A 16,046-nucleotide genomic window follows, 5' to 3' on the forward strand; every position below is an offset into this window, starting at 1 on the left:
GCATTAGGGGAAGGGAGGGGGCATGGGGTTATTAATGATGGTGGAATGTAATGGTCATTATTATCCAAAGTACATGTATGAAGACAGGAATTGGTGTGAAAATACTATGTATACAACTGGAGAGATGAAAAATTGCACTCTATATGTGTAATAAGAATTGTAATGCATTCTGCTGTCATACATAAATAAAAATAAATTAAAAAAACAATAGCAGCACCCTCAAAAAAAAAAAAAAAGAAGACTATAGAATAGGAACAGAGAGGAGGTGAAAAAAATGTTTTCTGGTTGTTGATAATCGATCTGATAAGGAAGAAATGACAGAACACAGACCATGAACTTTTCTGAGGAATTATAGATAAGCAGATTAGTCTTATTTTGGGTCTAGGTGATATGATTGAAGACAAGAATTCCCTTTTGGTATACAGTCACAAGAAAGTTTCAAGTCAGTGACATATTATTGTTTAGGAGCTTTGTTATCAGTTAAAAATTAGACCAGGTAAATATTGACTGGAAACAGATGGAGTGAAGGAGAAGATTCTGGCCTTAACTGAATGGGCAGAATGGTTTTTTGCATGGTTGGTGTCTGCAGATACTCAACACTTTCCTCTTGTGTTTTAGAATTCCATTATATTTCTGAATTGCTTTGGACCCTACAAGTAATGAGAATGTCAATTCTATAAATTCATAGTAAATAGAACTGGTGAGAAAAAGATTTTTATGAATTCTCTGTAAATAAATAAAAAAATTCAAAATAAATAAATAAAAAATAAATACACTAACAAGCCATCTGAATTCCTTGTAAATGAATTGCTATTCATCACTGTTTTTCTTTTCTTATCAAATTGCAAAGACACTTATATGTAAACACTCTACCTACCATATACAATAAAAATATTCTTTTCTCCACTTCAGAGAAATTTATGGAGTTACGATGAGCAGAAACAACTGCTCCAAATTAATTATAAAAATGTGGATTGATGTAATCACACAGTTCAACATATTGATATCTTTTCCTGTGTGCCAAGCACCACACTGGCCACTGACTGAAAATACAGAAAACACATTCTCTGTTCATATGCAATCGACTGGGGACGCAGGTGCATCAAGAGCTAACTAGGAAAAACATGCTGAACTTGAGACATTTACCTGCTGGGTGGCTTCCAGGAGGAGATTGTGTTGTTACTGAATTCCTGCCTATCCTTATTTTGCCTTGAACATGGATACACAAATAGATTTACATGTTGCACACATACACCACTCATTACACACATATCAAAAAAAGTAATAATAGTAATTCATTTAAAATGTTAAATATTTAAATATGTCACACATATACACCACTCATTATACACATATCACACAACATACACATGCACGTGCTTTTTCCTCATGTATACTCTTTACAGATGTCCTTCTCCTGCCTACAAAGTAGGCTGTTGGTCAGGAGAAGGTGGAAACAGGACCATACAGATCTGCAGCCCCTTTGAAATTCATGGTTTAGAGACATCTTTTGTGCAAATGTAGCACTTTGTTTGGTCTGGCCTTCTGCCACCCTAATCAGACAGGAATACAGTCCAGGCTCAGCTGTTAGCTCATCATTCCACATCCCACTGACTTCATATAGAACAGACAAGGAAGTGAACCAAGGATAGAGCTAGGCTAGTTTGCAAATCAAAAAATAATAAAAATAAAACTTATTTCAGGCAAAAGAAGAACATAGAAGTCTCTGTCAAAATAAGATGAAAACATTTAAATATTTCTAAGCTCATAATAATATATTCATTTAGTGTTCAGAAGATAAGCAATAATTATTCCTGAAGAAGGTAGGAATGCCTTCTTTTCTGACATTTTCTGGCCTTTTCTGTACCCTAATTTATACAGATAATGAAATAGATTAATAAAGGTTAAGTAATACAAGTAATCAAAAGTAACGTTAGGACTGAATCCAAATATTAAGAGCCCTAGCCCAGCGCTCATCTCAGCATAAGATGTTGAGAATATAAAACACAGGCTAGATTTGTAATCCATTCATCCAATACAAGATGTATGGTCTATGTGGGGAATATTAGGTGGATGCTAAAAAGTGAGTGAAACATGGGGGAATTCAGTGTGGTTTAAAGGGGACCCTTCACAACAGTACATAGCCAAAATTTTGATGTCTTCATTCAGAAATCTCTCATCGCTATCATCACTATTGTTGCTATGGTTTGTATATTTGTGTCTCCTTCAAAATTCATATGTTGAAACTTACCCACCACTGTGATAGTTTTAAGAGATGAGGGCTTTGTAAGATGATTAAGTCATGAGGGTAAAGTCCTAGTGAATGAAATTAAAGCCTTTGTAAAAGATTTCACAAGATCACTTCAGCTTTCCACCATGTGAAGACACAGGAACAAGACACATATTGGAAGCAGAGACTACCCTCACTTGACACCAAAGCCAGAGAGGCTTGATCTTGGACAAATAAATTTGTGTTCTATGTAAATTACCCCACCTATGGCATTTTGTTATAGCAGCATAGACTAAGGCAGTTATCATCATCCTCAATAATATCTCTTGCTCTGCACAAGCACAGCCTCCTGACAGCTTTCACTATGGTCAATCTCATCCTCAGATTTCATATAGAGATTACATCAAGTATTTTGTAAAAGTGATAGAAAGTTGACCAATGCAACATATTACATACAAGATGATGTTTAAGTTATTTGACCTCATTCTTCTATGACCTGTCTCCTCCAATTCTCCAGCATTATTTTCCATCACCCTTGTCTCACACTTGATGCTCCAAGTTTATTTCATCCTTTTGGAAAACCTCGTTAACTTGGTTAGATAACCATCTGTGGACCTCTGTATATATTACTTCATCACTCTATGTAACACATTACATGAATGTTTTCTAAGGAATCAAATTTTTAATTTTGTGTTTGATAACAAACACTCAGGTCAGGCTTGTTGGGTAAGGCCAATGACTTTATTGGTCAAAAGTATCTGTCATACTCTACAGCCCAATTCCCAGGATTTGAATCACAGATCAGACACTTGAAAAAGTTATCTCATCTGTTTTCCTCAGACTTTCTACCTATAATATGGGAATGATATTGTTTATAATTATGAGGAATAAATAAATTAAATAAATACATAAAGCACTAAAACCAGTGGCTAGCACATACATGATCTACAGATATTTGCTATTATGATGGTGAATAAAGGTAAAATTTAAAATGAACTTATCCTCAAGGAGCTTAGAAAGACTAGGAAGAAAAATCATGTGTGTAAAAAGAAAAGAAATAATAATTGAATTCAAAATACATTAGTACAAAAATGCACAGACTGAGAGAAAGAAGTGTTTCTTAAATTTTGCAGAGGAGCAAAGCATTTTAGGCCCAAGGGTAGAGGATATCTAAAACCTCCTGGAGGTAGTAGGACTTGAAGGGTTAGAGTCCTCAGTAGGTACTCAATGAGCATCTGACACAGAGTGACTCTGTTGTGAGGAGATGTCCATTGGCATTGCAGATTGTTAAGCATCCCCAAATCCAGGGCACTTATTATCAGAATAGCAACCCCATGGTGATAACCATGGATACCAAGATAATTCTAAACAATCTCCTAAGAGAATGGTATTGCACTAGTTAAAAATCTCTTACAAAACTAAATGATAAAGTCAAGACAGTTAACCATCATTGATATGTCTATCATCATCATCACAAACTATAGGCTTAAAAATCAAACTATTTATGAGTTTGTAAGTCAGATGCTGTCTAGCAAACTTCCATCTATGACTCATTTCCTTTCACATTTTTAACTCAAATACAAATATGTAAGATTAAGTAAATTTTAACTTTCCAAAAGTTCTCCAGAAAGAATTATCAGAATCATCCAGGTAAAAAACACAGTTGGATAATCCATTTTCACAAATGAACTCCGTACTTGTGTTGTGAGGTAGCAATCAACAACTCTAAGACCTTCTGTGGTGGCAGTTCCCGCTACTCACAAGCATTCCCTCTGCACATGAAGATCATGAACAAAGAAGGGACCAGAAGAGTCCACTTTTCATTGTTTCACTGACTTCTCGTGTTTTCGTAGTACGCTAAATGCCTGATTTGTTTTTTTGTTTTGGCGGTACTGGGGAATTGAACCCAGAAGCATTCTACCAAGGTGCTATATCCCCAGTACTCCTGCTCACTTTTTTTCAAATTTTGAGACAGGATTTTGCTAAACTGCTGAGGCAACTTGCCATCCTCCTGCCTCTCAGCCTCCCTAGTAGCTGCAATTACCAGTGTGTACCATCATACTTGGCTCAATTCCAAGCTTTTTAAGTTTTGTTCCTATTCTTCCCATAGCTTTACAATCAACAAATGTTTGCTTTAAAATTTTAAATAAGAACACTAGCCATGAAAATACTAACAATCTGCAAATAACAAGAATTAATTTCATCATGAATACTTGACTTAATACACAATAGACTACCTAAAGACAGAAAAAAAATTAAATTATCACGAGACAAAAGTTACATAAATTACAAAAATCTAGATACTCTGAATCTATTTTGGGTCAATTTTCACTGAGATTTCTTCATGTCCAGTGAGATACACAAATTAATTTTGAAATGTAATATAATAAGCATAATATTAGAGTAAGTAATAGCTAAAATTAACATATGCTACAGAAAATTTCCAGAATAAGACAAAACCTTAATCTATTAAGTTTGAATACATGTATATAATAAAATGCCTCACAATTTTCAATAAAAGCCCTTTTCAATTAAAAAAATATATACGCTTAAAACTGTTGATTTAATTAATAATTTACAATTTTATATCATTCCTTACTTTCTACATGGCTAAATTTCACTAGTGGTCTTTAAGGAAAATTTTTTTTATTATAATTTAAAAATACCTTAGAATATAGTAATTTAAAAGTAACTACTATTTAAGAATGAGGTTATATTATATTAAATCATATGTAATTTCAGAACATTAAAATTAGATGGTTAACAAGTTAAAATTAAATTAAAATTAAAATTAGATGGTTAACTAGAAAACAAGTTATAAAGTCATGTAAGTTATTTCTAAAGAACCAGAAGAGATTTACCAATATAGTGCTGCTGTATAAATCCCAGAACATGAGTGAGAATCTTCCAGGTAAGTTACCTGTTTAAATCTACTGTTATGTATTTATGTACATTGCTGTATTAAACAAAAATAGCTGTCAATGTGATGAGTCTAATAAATTCTATGGAAGACACAGTTTTTTAATTCTGCTTTGCTACAAAGCATAAAAATGTTTGTCAATTCTTCTAAAAAGCTAAAGGCATCTTAGGTATGCCATTAATAATTTCCATTCTGGTTTGAGATATGAAATCTTAAGGGTGGTAGGGTACACAAAGTCATTTAGTTCAAGTTCCAATTACAATTTGAAAGTTTCAAAATATTTTCTTGAGTTATTCATTTGTGAACCTAAAACTTTCCAGAAAGTAGGAAAACTTTCTTATAAACAGAAACATTTCAATTTAATTACAGCATATTTCATAGTAAGAAATTCTGACATACCTAAGTTACATCATGATACCATACTTTAAACTCACCTCTCTTAGTATTCTAACTGGACATAAACCACTTGCTCACCCATTTATATTAGCCTGTATACTTGAAAGACAATTAAACCCTCCATGCAAGCTTCACTCCCATTTTCTTATTCTACTATTTCATCATAAGAATAGTTCCATCATGCTAAACTTTTATCAGTATTCAAAGATATTCAAATTTTTAAAACTGTATCCCTAAATGGATAAAATACTACAAATTTGGAAGAGTTTTCTACCAGGAAAGGTAAAGCAAGGCATGGTAAAAGAACATGCTTGCTTAAGTCCCTGCATTCTAGAGCATTTTCTGATACAATAATCCTGGCATAGTTTACCATTAACTTTATCATTTATATTAGTATATTTGCGCTTTTTGGATATAAGTTATTGTTAATTAATTTGATTTCTTTTAAACAATATCTGTATCTCTGAGGTAACAGTTTTAAAGTAAATTCTTACCATTAGTAATAATTGCACTTGTTGCTGCAGGAACTTTAAACTAAAAGGGAAAAAGAAAATAAATTTAAAAAAATGTGTAACTACCAAAGAAGAATAACAAGGATGGGATACATATCACCAATTCTAAAATCCCAAAATGCTGCAGGCTGCTCGCCGGCCTCGCGGGCTGGCTGAGCTCCGCTCCTGCCGCTGCTGTCTCTGAGCACTGCCTGCCGCACCCCTGCTGAGCGCTTCCCTGCTGGGCTGTCAGTGCATGCCCCGGTTGGGCACAAAAACACAAGCCAGTCAAACTGAAACAAAGTTTTATTTTGTGAGAGGCCTTGTGCGTCCCCTAACAAGTGGGTCCACCCACGTGTGTTCTACCTGAGGGGGGAGGGTGGGGGCTCCACTTCCCCCGGAACACCCTCCTACCATCCTTTCCCAACCAATGGGAATTCTCCCATTACAAGAGTGACATGAGTAACCTGAGTCCCAAAACGGGCCCAGGTAAACAGCAGGAGTCCAATTACCATATGAATGTAACTTAACATAATCATAATCTGAATGGCTGGCTGGCAGTCACTAAACCCAAAGGTGCCTATTTTTGCTGTGGCTCCTAGCACCAAAATGTATGTGATTAATCTTTCAGAATAAGTGACATTAAGGCAAGCACAATTTGCTTTAATAAAGAGCCCTGTACTCTAAATAATGCATTTGACCACATAAAGGAGACCAATAATTGTAAAACATTCCTTATTTATATACTATACAAAAGAAAACATTGTCAATCTATGGTCCAATCAAGGTCTATTCTTTTGGCTTAGACATTTTACCTTTATCATGCATAATTCTCCTACATAAGCAAAATAATAAGTATAGTTGGTGAAAATATTTCTATAATTTCTTCATAGAAATGGCAGGTTTCAAACAGATGCTCTCTTGTGTTTAATGGGAGTACCTCCAGAAGATTTTTAGATAACCACCAAGGCCTGTATTCCTTCCTCAAAATCTCCTTAAATGATTTGTTGATGTATATCTCAAAGGACTGTAATATTCCAATTATGTTGCTAGGAAATAACTATGAAGTTCAGTTAGGTACAGGTAATGTCAATTAGACAATTATGTGACTGCTACATGGGCAACAGCGATAGGAAGCCACTCCTGACCTATTTCAGAGATGTTATAAAAAGATGTGCTTTTTGAATCAAAGGATAAGGCATGGAACTTATTGGTAGATAAGGGAGAGTCCATCTTGTAACGCTCTAGAGACCTGGAGCTGACAAAGTGTTCATGTCTTTATAGTTTATTCATTTTATCCAACAAATATTTATTAAGCATGTCTGTATGGACTAGTTTTATAGAATATTATCATTCAGTTTGGTGACCATTAAGTTTGAAAAACATTTATACTGAAGCAATACTCTTAATAAAGCTCTGATCAAATACCAAATTATTAAACAACTCAGATTTTCAAAGAATCCTACAAAGTTTCAATTACTCTACTTACTCTTAAATCATGACTCAACTCTTAAATCATGTCCATTTTAACATACGTTGTGTATTTTCTTAAATCATATTTTGTAGTGGTTGAGTATTTTATAAACTTTAAAAGCCAAAAGCAACTATTAACACAGTTTGTCTCTTCTCCAAAATACAGAAGCAATGATTAAGGTGAAAACTGGGCTGGGTGTCACTAGTGATGTCAAATACAATAAGTAATCTTCTGATCTTACACTACTGTCATGTTTTCTCTTGGATACAATATTTAATGTTCTCAGTTTTGTTTTCTATTCCAATTCAACAATTCTTTTAATTTAGGATGCTAAGAAGCTCTTCTGAAGTTTTGACAACTCAGTGAAGTTAATTCCGAGTCATGTAATAGGAAATTTTGTTATTGATTATTAAAATAATTTTATTAGGGACTTAAATCTGGACTATTAGCTTCTCTGTGAGAGCCCTTCTCACCTCTGCCTGAAGTCATATTCTTTCAAAACATGTAATACTCACAATTCATAATTATATGCTACATCAAAACTTTAATTAACATATATGGTTGAGTGAATGTTGTTAGTTTATTTTCTACTATATGTCCCTTGGGATTTTCTTCTACTTTCCTGAGAAAACCAAGGTTATAACAATGTATTAAAATTATAAAAGATACACCATAAAATAACTAAAAAATATACTATAATAATAATGATTTATTATAACTTTTACAGATCTGCTTCTTAAATCAGAAACCTACTATGCCCAAGACAGGGAATATTTCTTGCAAATGATGCATGCAGCAAAGCAATAATAACATCCTGTATTCAGATCTGTGTCTCATCTTATTTTACCTATTCTTTTTGCATAAAGAATAAATCAAAATTGACTATAAAACTTAGTAGTTTAATTCTAAGTAAGGAACAAATGATGCTAGTGAACTAATATTAGTTTAGGAGCTAAGAGCAGTAACTAGTAGGCTGACTTCTCAATAACCACACAAATACAGGGAAGGGTTATAAGTTAATCATGTTTCTTGTTTATTTAGTTATTAACATCATTTTTATATGACTATACTTTCCTAAGACCAAAACATTTGGTTTTGGGTTACTCTGAACCTATCTAAAACTTTTAATTACCTATAAAATTTTGGTAAAAGGTATTATATCTTTATACAAAATTACTTAATCAGATAGGAAGGACAGGCATTCACTACTAATTTTACAAATTGATAAAGAAAGAGTGCTAGGAATGTAGTTTAGTGGTGAAGAGCCTCCCTCGCATGGGTGAGGCCCTGAGTTTGATCTACAGCAAAGAAGGTGGGAGGAGGAACCAACCAACACATACACCACAAGCAAAGTGGAGAAGAAAGGAACTGAAGGATTTATTATAGCATACAGCTACTTAATGACATAACTAAAATAAGAGATCTACAGTCTCCCAAGTTACATTTCAGTGCCATTTCTACTTTTCCATGAGTCATATCCAAAAATTTGATTATACATGTTTCTGATAATGGATGAAAAATTTTTTATTTCTCAACAACTAAAAACTTCACCTTTTAAAACTAGACACTTTTCAAAACAATCTTACTCAGAATCTACAAGGTCAGGCATAAGATTTAGAAAATATGATAAAAATGTTTTTTAAAAATACATAATTCCAGAATCAAAACAAGTAAAAATCAGTGTACAAAATTTAGAGTGATATAAAGTTGTTGTTTTTTTTTTCAAAGTTTACATATCTTCACTACCTTCAATTTCAAGGAAAATTCTCCTTACGGTTTTTAACAGTTGCATAAACCTGGTGTGACAATTTGTTCAACTCATTTTTTTTGGTCTAAAAGTAAGCCTTAACTTTCACTGTTATCATAAACATAACAATGAACCCATAGGGAAATGCCGAGTCACAATACATACAAACTCAAAAATTTTTGAAAGCCATTGCCAAAGTGTATTACATAAAGATAATTTCAATTTCCATACTTACTTCTTCTGCTGCAAATTTTAAGACTGCTGTAAAAGGTGTACTCTCAGGTACACTAAGTCTGGAAGAAGAATTAAAGAATTTTAAAAACTTGGATTTATTTCAAGAACCTTTTTTTCTTATTTCTTCCATTGTAAGTAATCTAGACAAAGCTGTCTTTTGAGTTTCAGAATTATTTGTTTTGATTACAGTACTATTTTCATTGACTCTAAAATTTTTAAAAAAGGAAGCAAATAGCCTTAGAACAAATTACCCACTTGAAAACTTTTAAAACTTTAAAATTGAAAGCTAATGACCACAGATGTAGATTTATGTATTTTACCTTTTTTGATACAATTAAGTTTAACATATCAGCTAATTCTTTCTAGAGACAAATTTCAAGAAGTTTAAATCTCTTCTTGTTCCTCAGTCCACTTTATTGCCTTTCATCTAAACATTATTTTACCCAATGTGGCAATGTGTTTTATTTTCCAAGTTGGCAACTATTCATAGGGGTAGATATGTTTTGACTGTAAATGCACAGAGGACACTATGGTTTTATAGGTATGTAGTAAATTTACAGATGAGGGGATGGTAAAAATGAGAGAATTCCTCCTCTATTATCTTGATAGCAAAGGGAAAAGGAGTTGTGGAAAGTTTTGAAATTTTTATAAAATCCTTTCTGGCAATAAGAGAAAAATGAGCTCGCTTGAGGAATACAGGAGAGTGCTCATTATTAATTTTATATAAAGCACATAAGCTTAATTATGTATTTTTCCAGGAATATTCAGTCACAAATAGAAAATGAAAATGGTTAAGAGTTGGTGTCTTATGAAGCAAAATATGTCAGTAAGAGAAAGGGGGACATCAGAATTGAGGGCATTTGCAAGGGAATGATTTTTAAAATGGACCACAAACTATAAGCTGGATAAGGAAAAAATAAGTGGGATATGGCACTGGGGAGTGGAGAGTGATAGAATAAAAAGCCACTGTCATCAGTGGATTAAAAAAGTCTTGTATAAGACATTACAGTAAATCAGCTGGAAGGAGAGAATGTAGTAACCTGTAAGACAGTGCCTGAAATTAATATTTTACGTTCTTTATTAACTTTCAACACAGGAAGTGTGTGGCTTGAGGCTCAATTACTTTGTGATATCCTGTTGAGTCATATACACAACAAAATAAAAAACTTGACAACAAGCGGTCAAGTAACTTCAGAGTCTGCACTGGGAAGTCTTCCCTAACTTCCTCTAACAGCTGCCAAAGTGGCTCTAGGACTTTGCAATCACCAGGAGTGAGGGGCTGTTCAAGAGGACCAGAGCCTTGTTCAAATATCCTCCCGCTCCCTCGTTCACCAAAGGAATTCCAAAGGGGATCCGGATAAACTAGAGTCACGCAGCCCTAGCCCTGTGCGAGGGCCCAGCTGTCACTCAGGGGAGCATGCGGGGACCTCTTCTTTAGGGTCCTGGAAGGGCACGGACTGGGCAAAGGGAGGGAAGGGAAGCAAGCTGCGTAGGGTGGGAATCCTTGGAAAAGTTCGACAGTGTCCAGCCCAGCACCGGCTCGCCCAGACCACAGGCCCTTGCCGCGGCACAGCTACTCACACTTTATATGGCAACCGTGGGTCCGACGTCAGCGTAATCTTAAAGGAAACCTTCGACCTGAGAAACAGCGAGGGAGAGAATTAGGATCCGGTAGAGGATCAGGGACTGGGGCGCCTAGAAAGCAAAGACTTACATGGTGGAGTAGGTCTGGGCGGACACCCCACGCCAATTTGGCGGAGTAGCTCCAAGCCCTCACCAGTGAGGAAGCGTCTGGGCCCCTCCAGACTCAGCTCCACGTCTCCCTCCGCAAACTGGGGACCTCCAAAGCTGCTGCTGTCCAAAGAACTGCCTGAAAACTGGTTTCAGATTCTCAAGGTAGACGAGGTCCCAAAGTCACTAATATCACGAATTTTAGACTTCTGTCTCTGAAAACATAGCAGTAGTTACATACAAATACTGTTTTTCAAAGTTCAGCTAATTTATGTTACATTTTTAGTAAGGCACAATACGTCTGAGCATAGAAAGTAGGACCCTAGGCTCCACTGGGAGGTTGGGTCGGAAGTAAGGAAATCCACTAGACCCAGGAGGTGCGAGTGGGTCAGGGGCGGGACTCGGGGACAGGGGCGGTGGTGGGCGGGGCCTTTCCCAATGTTGCTAGGCAACCTGCACACCGGAAAGCTGAAAAGATGCTCAAGAAACTGGACTCTTAACCTTACTTTGTCAAACATTTTCTTTTGCCTTTCCAGTATCCCAATCCTACTGTACTTTTTTTATTTCTCTTATTTTATTCTTCATATTTTACTTTCCAATACTGAGTTCTATTAAGTTTCAACAAATAAGAGAGTTATCAAGGACAAATAGTATATGTGAAGTCTCATGCTCGGGTGTTTAAGAAAGAAAAGATCCCAGTACTTGAGCGATTTGGACTCCAGCTGAAAAGATTGAATAGAAGATGTTAGTAGTTCATTAATAGAAATAAACCCGGAGTTCTAGATTGCCAGTCATCAGCTGCATTTCTTCAGTTTAACGATGAACTTTGAATCCTTTCTGGGTGCCAGTCACTAAGCTAAACTCTGGGGGATCTCAAAACCGGTAAGACAGGGAGGTGCCAGCCCACTAGTTAACAGTTGGTAGTGCTTGTATAATGAGGCAAGAGGGCTGTCCTTTAAACTTCATACAAATGTAAACCTCTCTATAAAATAAGCATTACTTTCAAAATATTTGTAATTAGCTTTTTAAGAAATATTTCAATGAATAAACAAAACAAAAAAAAAAGGTAGCCACTAAATTAATGGAGAGATGTAGTTATCTTTAGAATATGAGTTGGGGGGCTGGAGTTGTGGCTCAGTGGTAGATCCCTTGCCTAGAATATGAATTAGATGTTAAGGTGAGATGTCTAAGAGACTAGCAGGCAAGAAATTATAGTGGGGGTGCCGAAGACCAGTTTCATCTTTGCCAAATTTTTAGCTGATATTCTGTAGTGAGATCTTCCAAAGGAGAGTTCTGATTTTGACCAAAATTTGCAGGAACATTATCTTTTTTTTTTTTTAATTATTTATTTATTTAAGTTTTCAGCGGACACAACATCTTTGTTGGTATGTGGTGCTGAGGATCGAACCCGGGCCGCACGCATGCCAGGCGAGCGCGCTACCGCTGAGCCACATCTCCAGCCCGCAGGAACATTATCTTCACTTTCAGAATTGTAGGTGTTGCCATATACAAAGATGGAAGCAAATATTGATAGATTTGGGGGACAATAGTTACACCTTTCATAACTAAAACTACAAAATTTGGGGAATGACTATGATGTTTGAGAATGGCAGTAAAGATAAACCTACTGATAACATCAGCTAGCCAAATAACAATGGAGAGATTAGTATACATATCTAGTCTTTATTTTTAATAAATATTACATTTTTAAGTAAAACAATACATTCAGTTATTCATAGGCTGGTTTCTGCTCCTGTATAAAATGTGACAAATACTAAAGAGAAAAATATACTTTTATTAGTGAATTTCTATTGTATTATATAAAGTAGTAAAGTCATATCCAAGGAGGTTAAGTACTCAGATTCATATTCCTCTTTGGAGTACACATGTCAAAATAACAAAAGAAATATAAAGTACACAACTTGACAAGCTTTCACATAGTGAACATACAATATTATATTCTCAAAACATATTGAAAAGTACCTATTTCAAAATATTTAGAATTCTTTCTCATCTCAATTCTCTAGCTCTATCTTCTTACATGTGTGTTCTCAGAGTCAGCATAATTTCTAGAGCCTTCGGATTTTTTTCATAAGAAAGGAAATTATAAATGGATTTTTATAAATGGATTCATTTAGAATTTTTTAGTTTTTAAAACGTTCCTAAGGCATTTTCAGTTTTCAATTTTTATAACAAAACAAGGACTTTCTGATTTACTGAAAAGCTAAAATGCTACAATATATTTGATGGATATAAACAGAAATTTTAGAAGATAATTGGCAAATGTAACATTTTAAGACAAGAAATGGGATAAATGGCCCAATGGGTTTTAGAAGAGATCCAATTCATATCATGTAGAGACAGAAATGATTGTGCAAGTACAGTGTGACGATATTAGATCTCATTGTGAAACATACTGATATTCTATTTGCAAAAGCATATGAATTTCTCATTATCAGAATGGAATCAGAAGGAAATGAAATTTCTGTGAGGATTACAAGACGTGAGAACTAATTTTTTTTTTAAGAGAGTTTTTTTTAGAGGGAGAGAGAGAGAGAATTTTTAATATTTATTCTTTAGTTATCGGCGGACACAACATCGTTGTTTGTATGTGGTGCTGAGGATCGAACCCGGGCCGCACGCATGCCAGGCCAGCGCGCTACAGCTTGAGCCACATCCCCAGCCCCGAGAACTAAAATTTATTTTAATAATTATTTATTTAGGAAGGTTTGAGTAAAATAGAAAACATGCAACATTTGGATGCCAAAAAAAATTCACCTTCTTAATCTTTTTCACCTTGTATGGTTGTATGTATTGTTATGACTAAGACCACCTGATAGTCAAATTATGTCATCCTAAAGAGATCACAGTGGGGTAAATCTTAGGATCTTCTATTTCAAATACTTCATGTTATAAAATTATGCCTTGATCAATTCATAATAAGTTGCTATATGTCTGAGTAAATAATTGGTCATTTTATTCTATTATCTTTACTCACAGTACACTAAAAGGCACTAATATCATTGGGGCAATGATAATAGTAATGACTTAAAATTGATCAAGATCTCAAATACCACATAATCTCACTCATTTGTTGAACGAATAAGTTGATTTTGTAGAAGAATGAAAGGGAATAATGATTGCTAAAGACTGGGAAGGGCAGAATGAGGAAGAATGGAAAGAAGTTCAGTAAGAGGCACCAAACTCAGTGGAGGAATAATGTTTGGTTATTCTTTAGCACAGTGTTTTAACGAAGAGTGAGAAGTTTCCAATACATGAAAAAGATTAGATGGAAATGCTTATTCTCCTGATTTGATTGTTACACAAACACACACACACACACACACACACACACACACACACGCACTATCTATCTATCTATCTATCTATCTATCTATCTATCTATCTATCTACCTACCTATATAGTGACTCGGATGGGGAAAAAGAGGAGCATCCTTGGTTCCATAATGTTTCTTGAACTAAAGGGTGCTTATCGTATGTTCACTATGTGAAAGCTTGTCAAGCTGTGTACTTTATGTGTGTTACATTTCAATGAAAGAGCTTATCTTAAAAAAATCCTCCAAACTAAAAGAAATAAAATAGTTACAACAACAAATAACTGAGAATGATACATAATTTTTAGTGGGCAGGGTACTAAGGGATTCACAATAGTATGTTCAGTATAGAAGAGAGTAAAAATTGTGTATTAGATTTACTTAACTTCCTGATAAATTGTGTCATCGATAGCTATAGCACTCATTGTATTTGAACTGATAATTCAACATGGCTATATCTGAATGTATTTATGACTGTCATATCTGCATTGAATTTACCTGTTGAACAGATATTATCTAACTATGATTTCTTATCTCACTGTGTAGACATGAAATATATATTGAAGTAATTTCACATAGTGATAATTTGGTTTTAGTTTCTTAATATTAAAGGTAGAATATGATGTAAATTTTTAAAATTATATGTATAGTCTGTTATTATCCAACAATAAATATTTAGGATTAAAAAATGAATCATATTTCTAAATGTGGAGATATAGATAAATTTGGCAAGAAGAGATCATTCTCATATCAGAACAGCTCTATAAAATTAATCCATTGAAAGCCAGGCATGGTGGCACATGCCTGTAATCCCAGCAGTTGGGGAGGCTGAGGGAGGAAGATAGCAAGTTCAAAGCCAGCCTTAGGAAAAGCAAGGCTCTAAGCAACTCAGTAGGACCCTGTCTCTAAATCAAATACAAAATAGGGCTGGGGATGTGGCTCAGTGGTCCAGTGCCTCTGAGTTCAATCCCTAGTACCCATGCCCCCACCTAAAAAATTAATCCATTGAACATGTGCCATTGTGAATTGAAGACATGCACCACTTTATGCTACACCACATTGGGCTGTGGGGATGGGAGTATGGATTGTAGTTCTCATTTCTGTCTGAAATTCTTCTACCCTAATCTTCATTTATTGCTCTATTTTCACATCAATGTATCGGAGAGTTATAAATTAACCCATTTTGTAGCAGAAGTTAAATTATACAAGAAGCAAATAGCATATAAATCCACACTACCCTGTGAAAGTTTCTCTCCCTTAGCAAAGTATTATTTGTAATAATGCCAAATAATGACCCAAGGCCTTTATGAAATAAAGTTTTAATGTTAAAAGAAAATAAAAAATGTCAGTAAAGGAAGGATTTTAAAAATCAACAAAAAAATAGGAGACATGTGGAGAACTTAGCATGTTATTTAGAAAAGAAACTAGTTTATTTTTAAAATAAAATAAATTATAAAAATAAAATCAGAAAGAATAATGACATAATTC

The 16,046-nt window shown here is 34.6% G+C and overlaps 1 protein-coding gene across 1 annotated transcript; it reads right to left on the reverse strand.

The window, feature by feature from the left end:
- Positions 1-473: 473 nt before the first annotated feature.
- On the reverse strand, positions 474-11,308 carry LOC144253295 (ubiquitin-fold modifier 1-like). Its single transcript, XM_077795161.1, has 5 exons — positions 11,207-11,308; positions 11,074-11,130; positions 9,494-9,551; positions 6,041-6,080; positions 474-650 (listed from the first exon to the last, which is right to left on the reverse strand). Coding segments are annotated over exons 1-5 (264 nt in total). The 5' UTR covers positions 11,209-11,308; the 3' UTR covers positions 474-543.
- Positions 11,309-16,046: the final 4,738 nt, after the last annotated feature.

The sequence above is a fragment of the Urocitellus parryii genome, chromosome 2, assembly GCF_045843805.1.
Source record: "Urocitellus parryii isolate mUroPar1 chromosome 2, mUroPar1.hap1, whole genome shotgun sequence".
Lineage (NCBI taxonomy): Eukaryota > Metazoa > Chordata > Mammalia > Rodentia > Sciuridae > Urocitellus > Urocitellus parryii.

What these genes read in the sequence shown, in the direction of transcription:
- LOC144253295 (XM_077795161.1), bottom strand. An exon ending in CCACGGTTGCCATATAAAGT is followed by an intron (nt 9,552 to 11,073) that starts GTGAGTAGCTGT and finishes TTCTTCTTCCAG; the next exon opens with ACTTAGTGTACCTGAGAGTA. An exon ending in AAGTGCAATTATTACTAATG is followed by an intron (nt 651 to 6,040) that starts GTAAGAATTTAC and finishes CATTACTTGTAG; the next exon opens with GGTCCAAAGCAATTCAGAAA.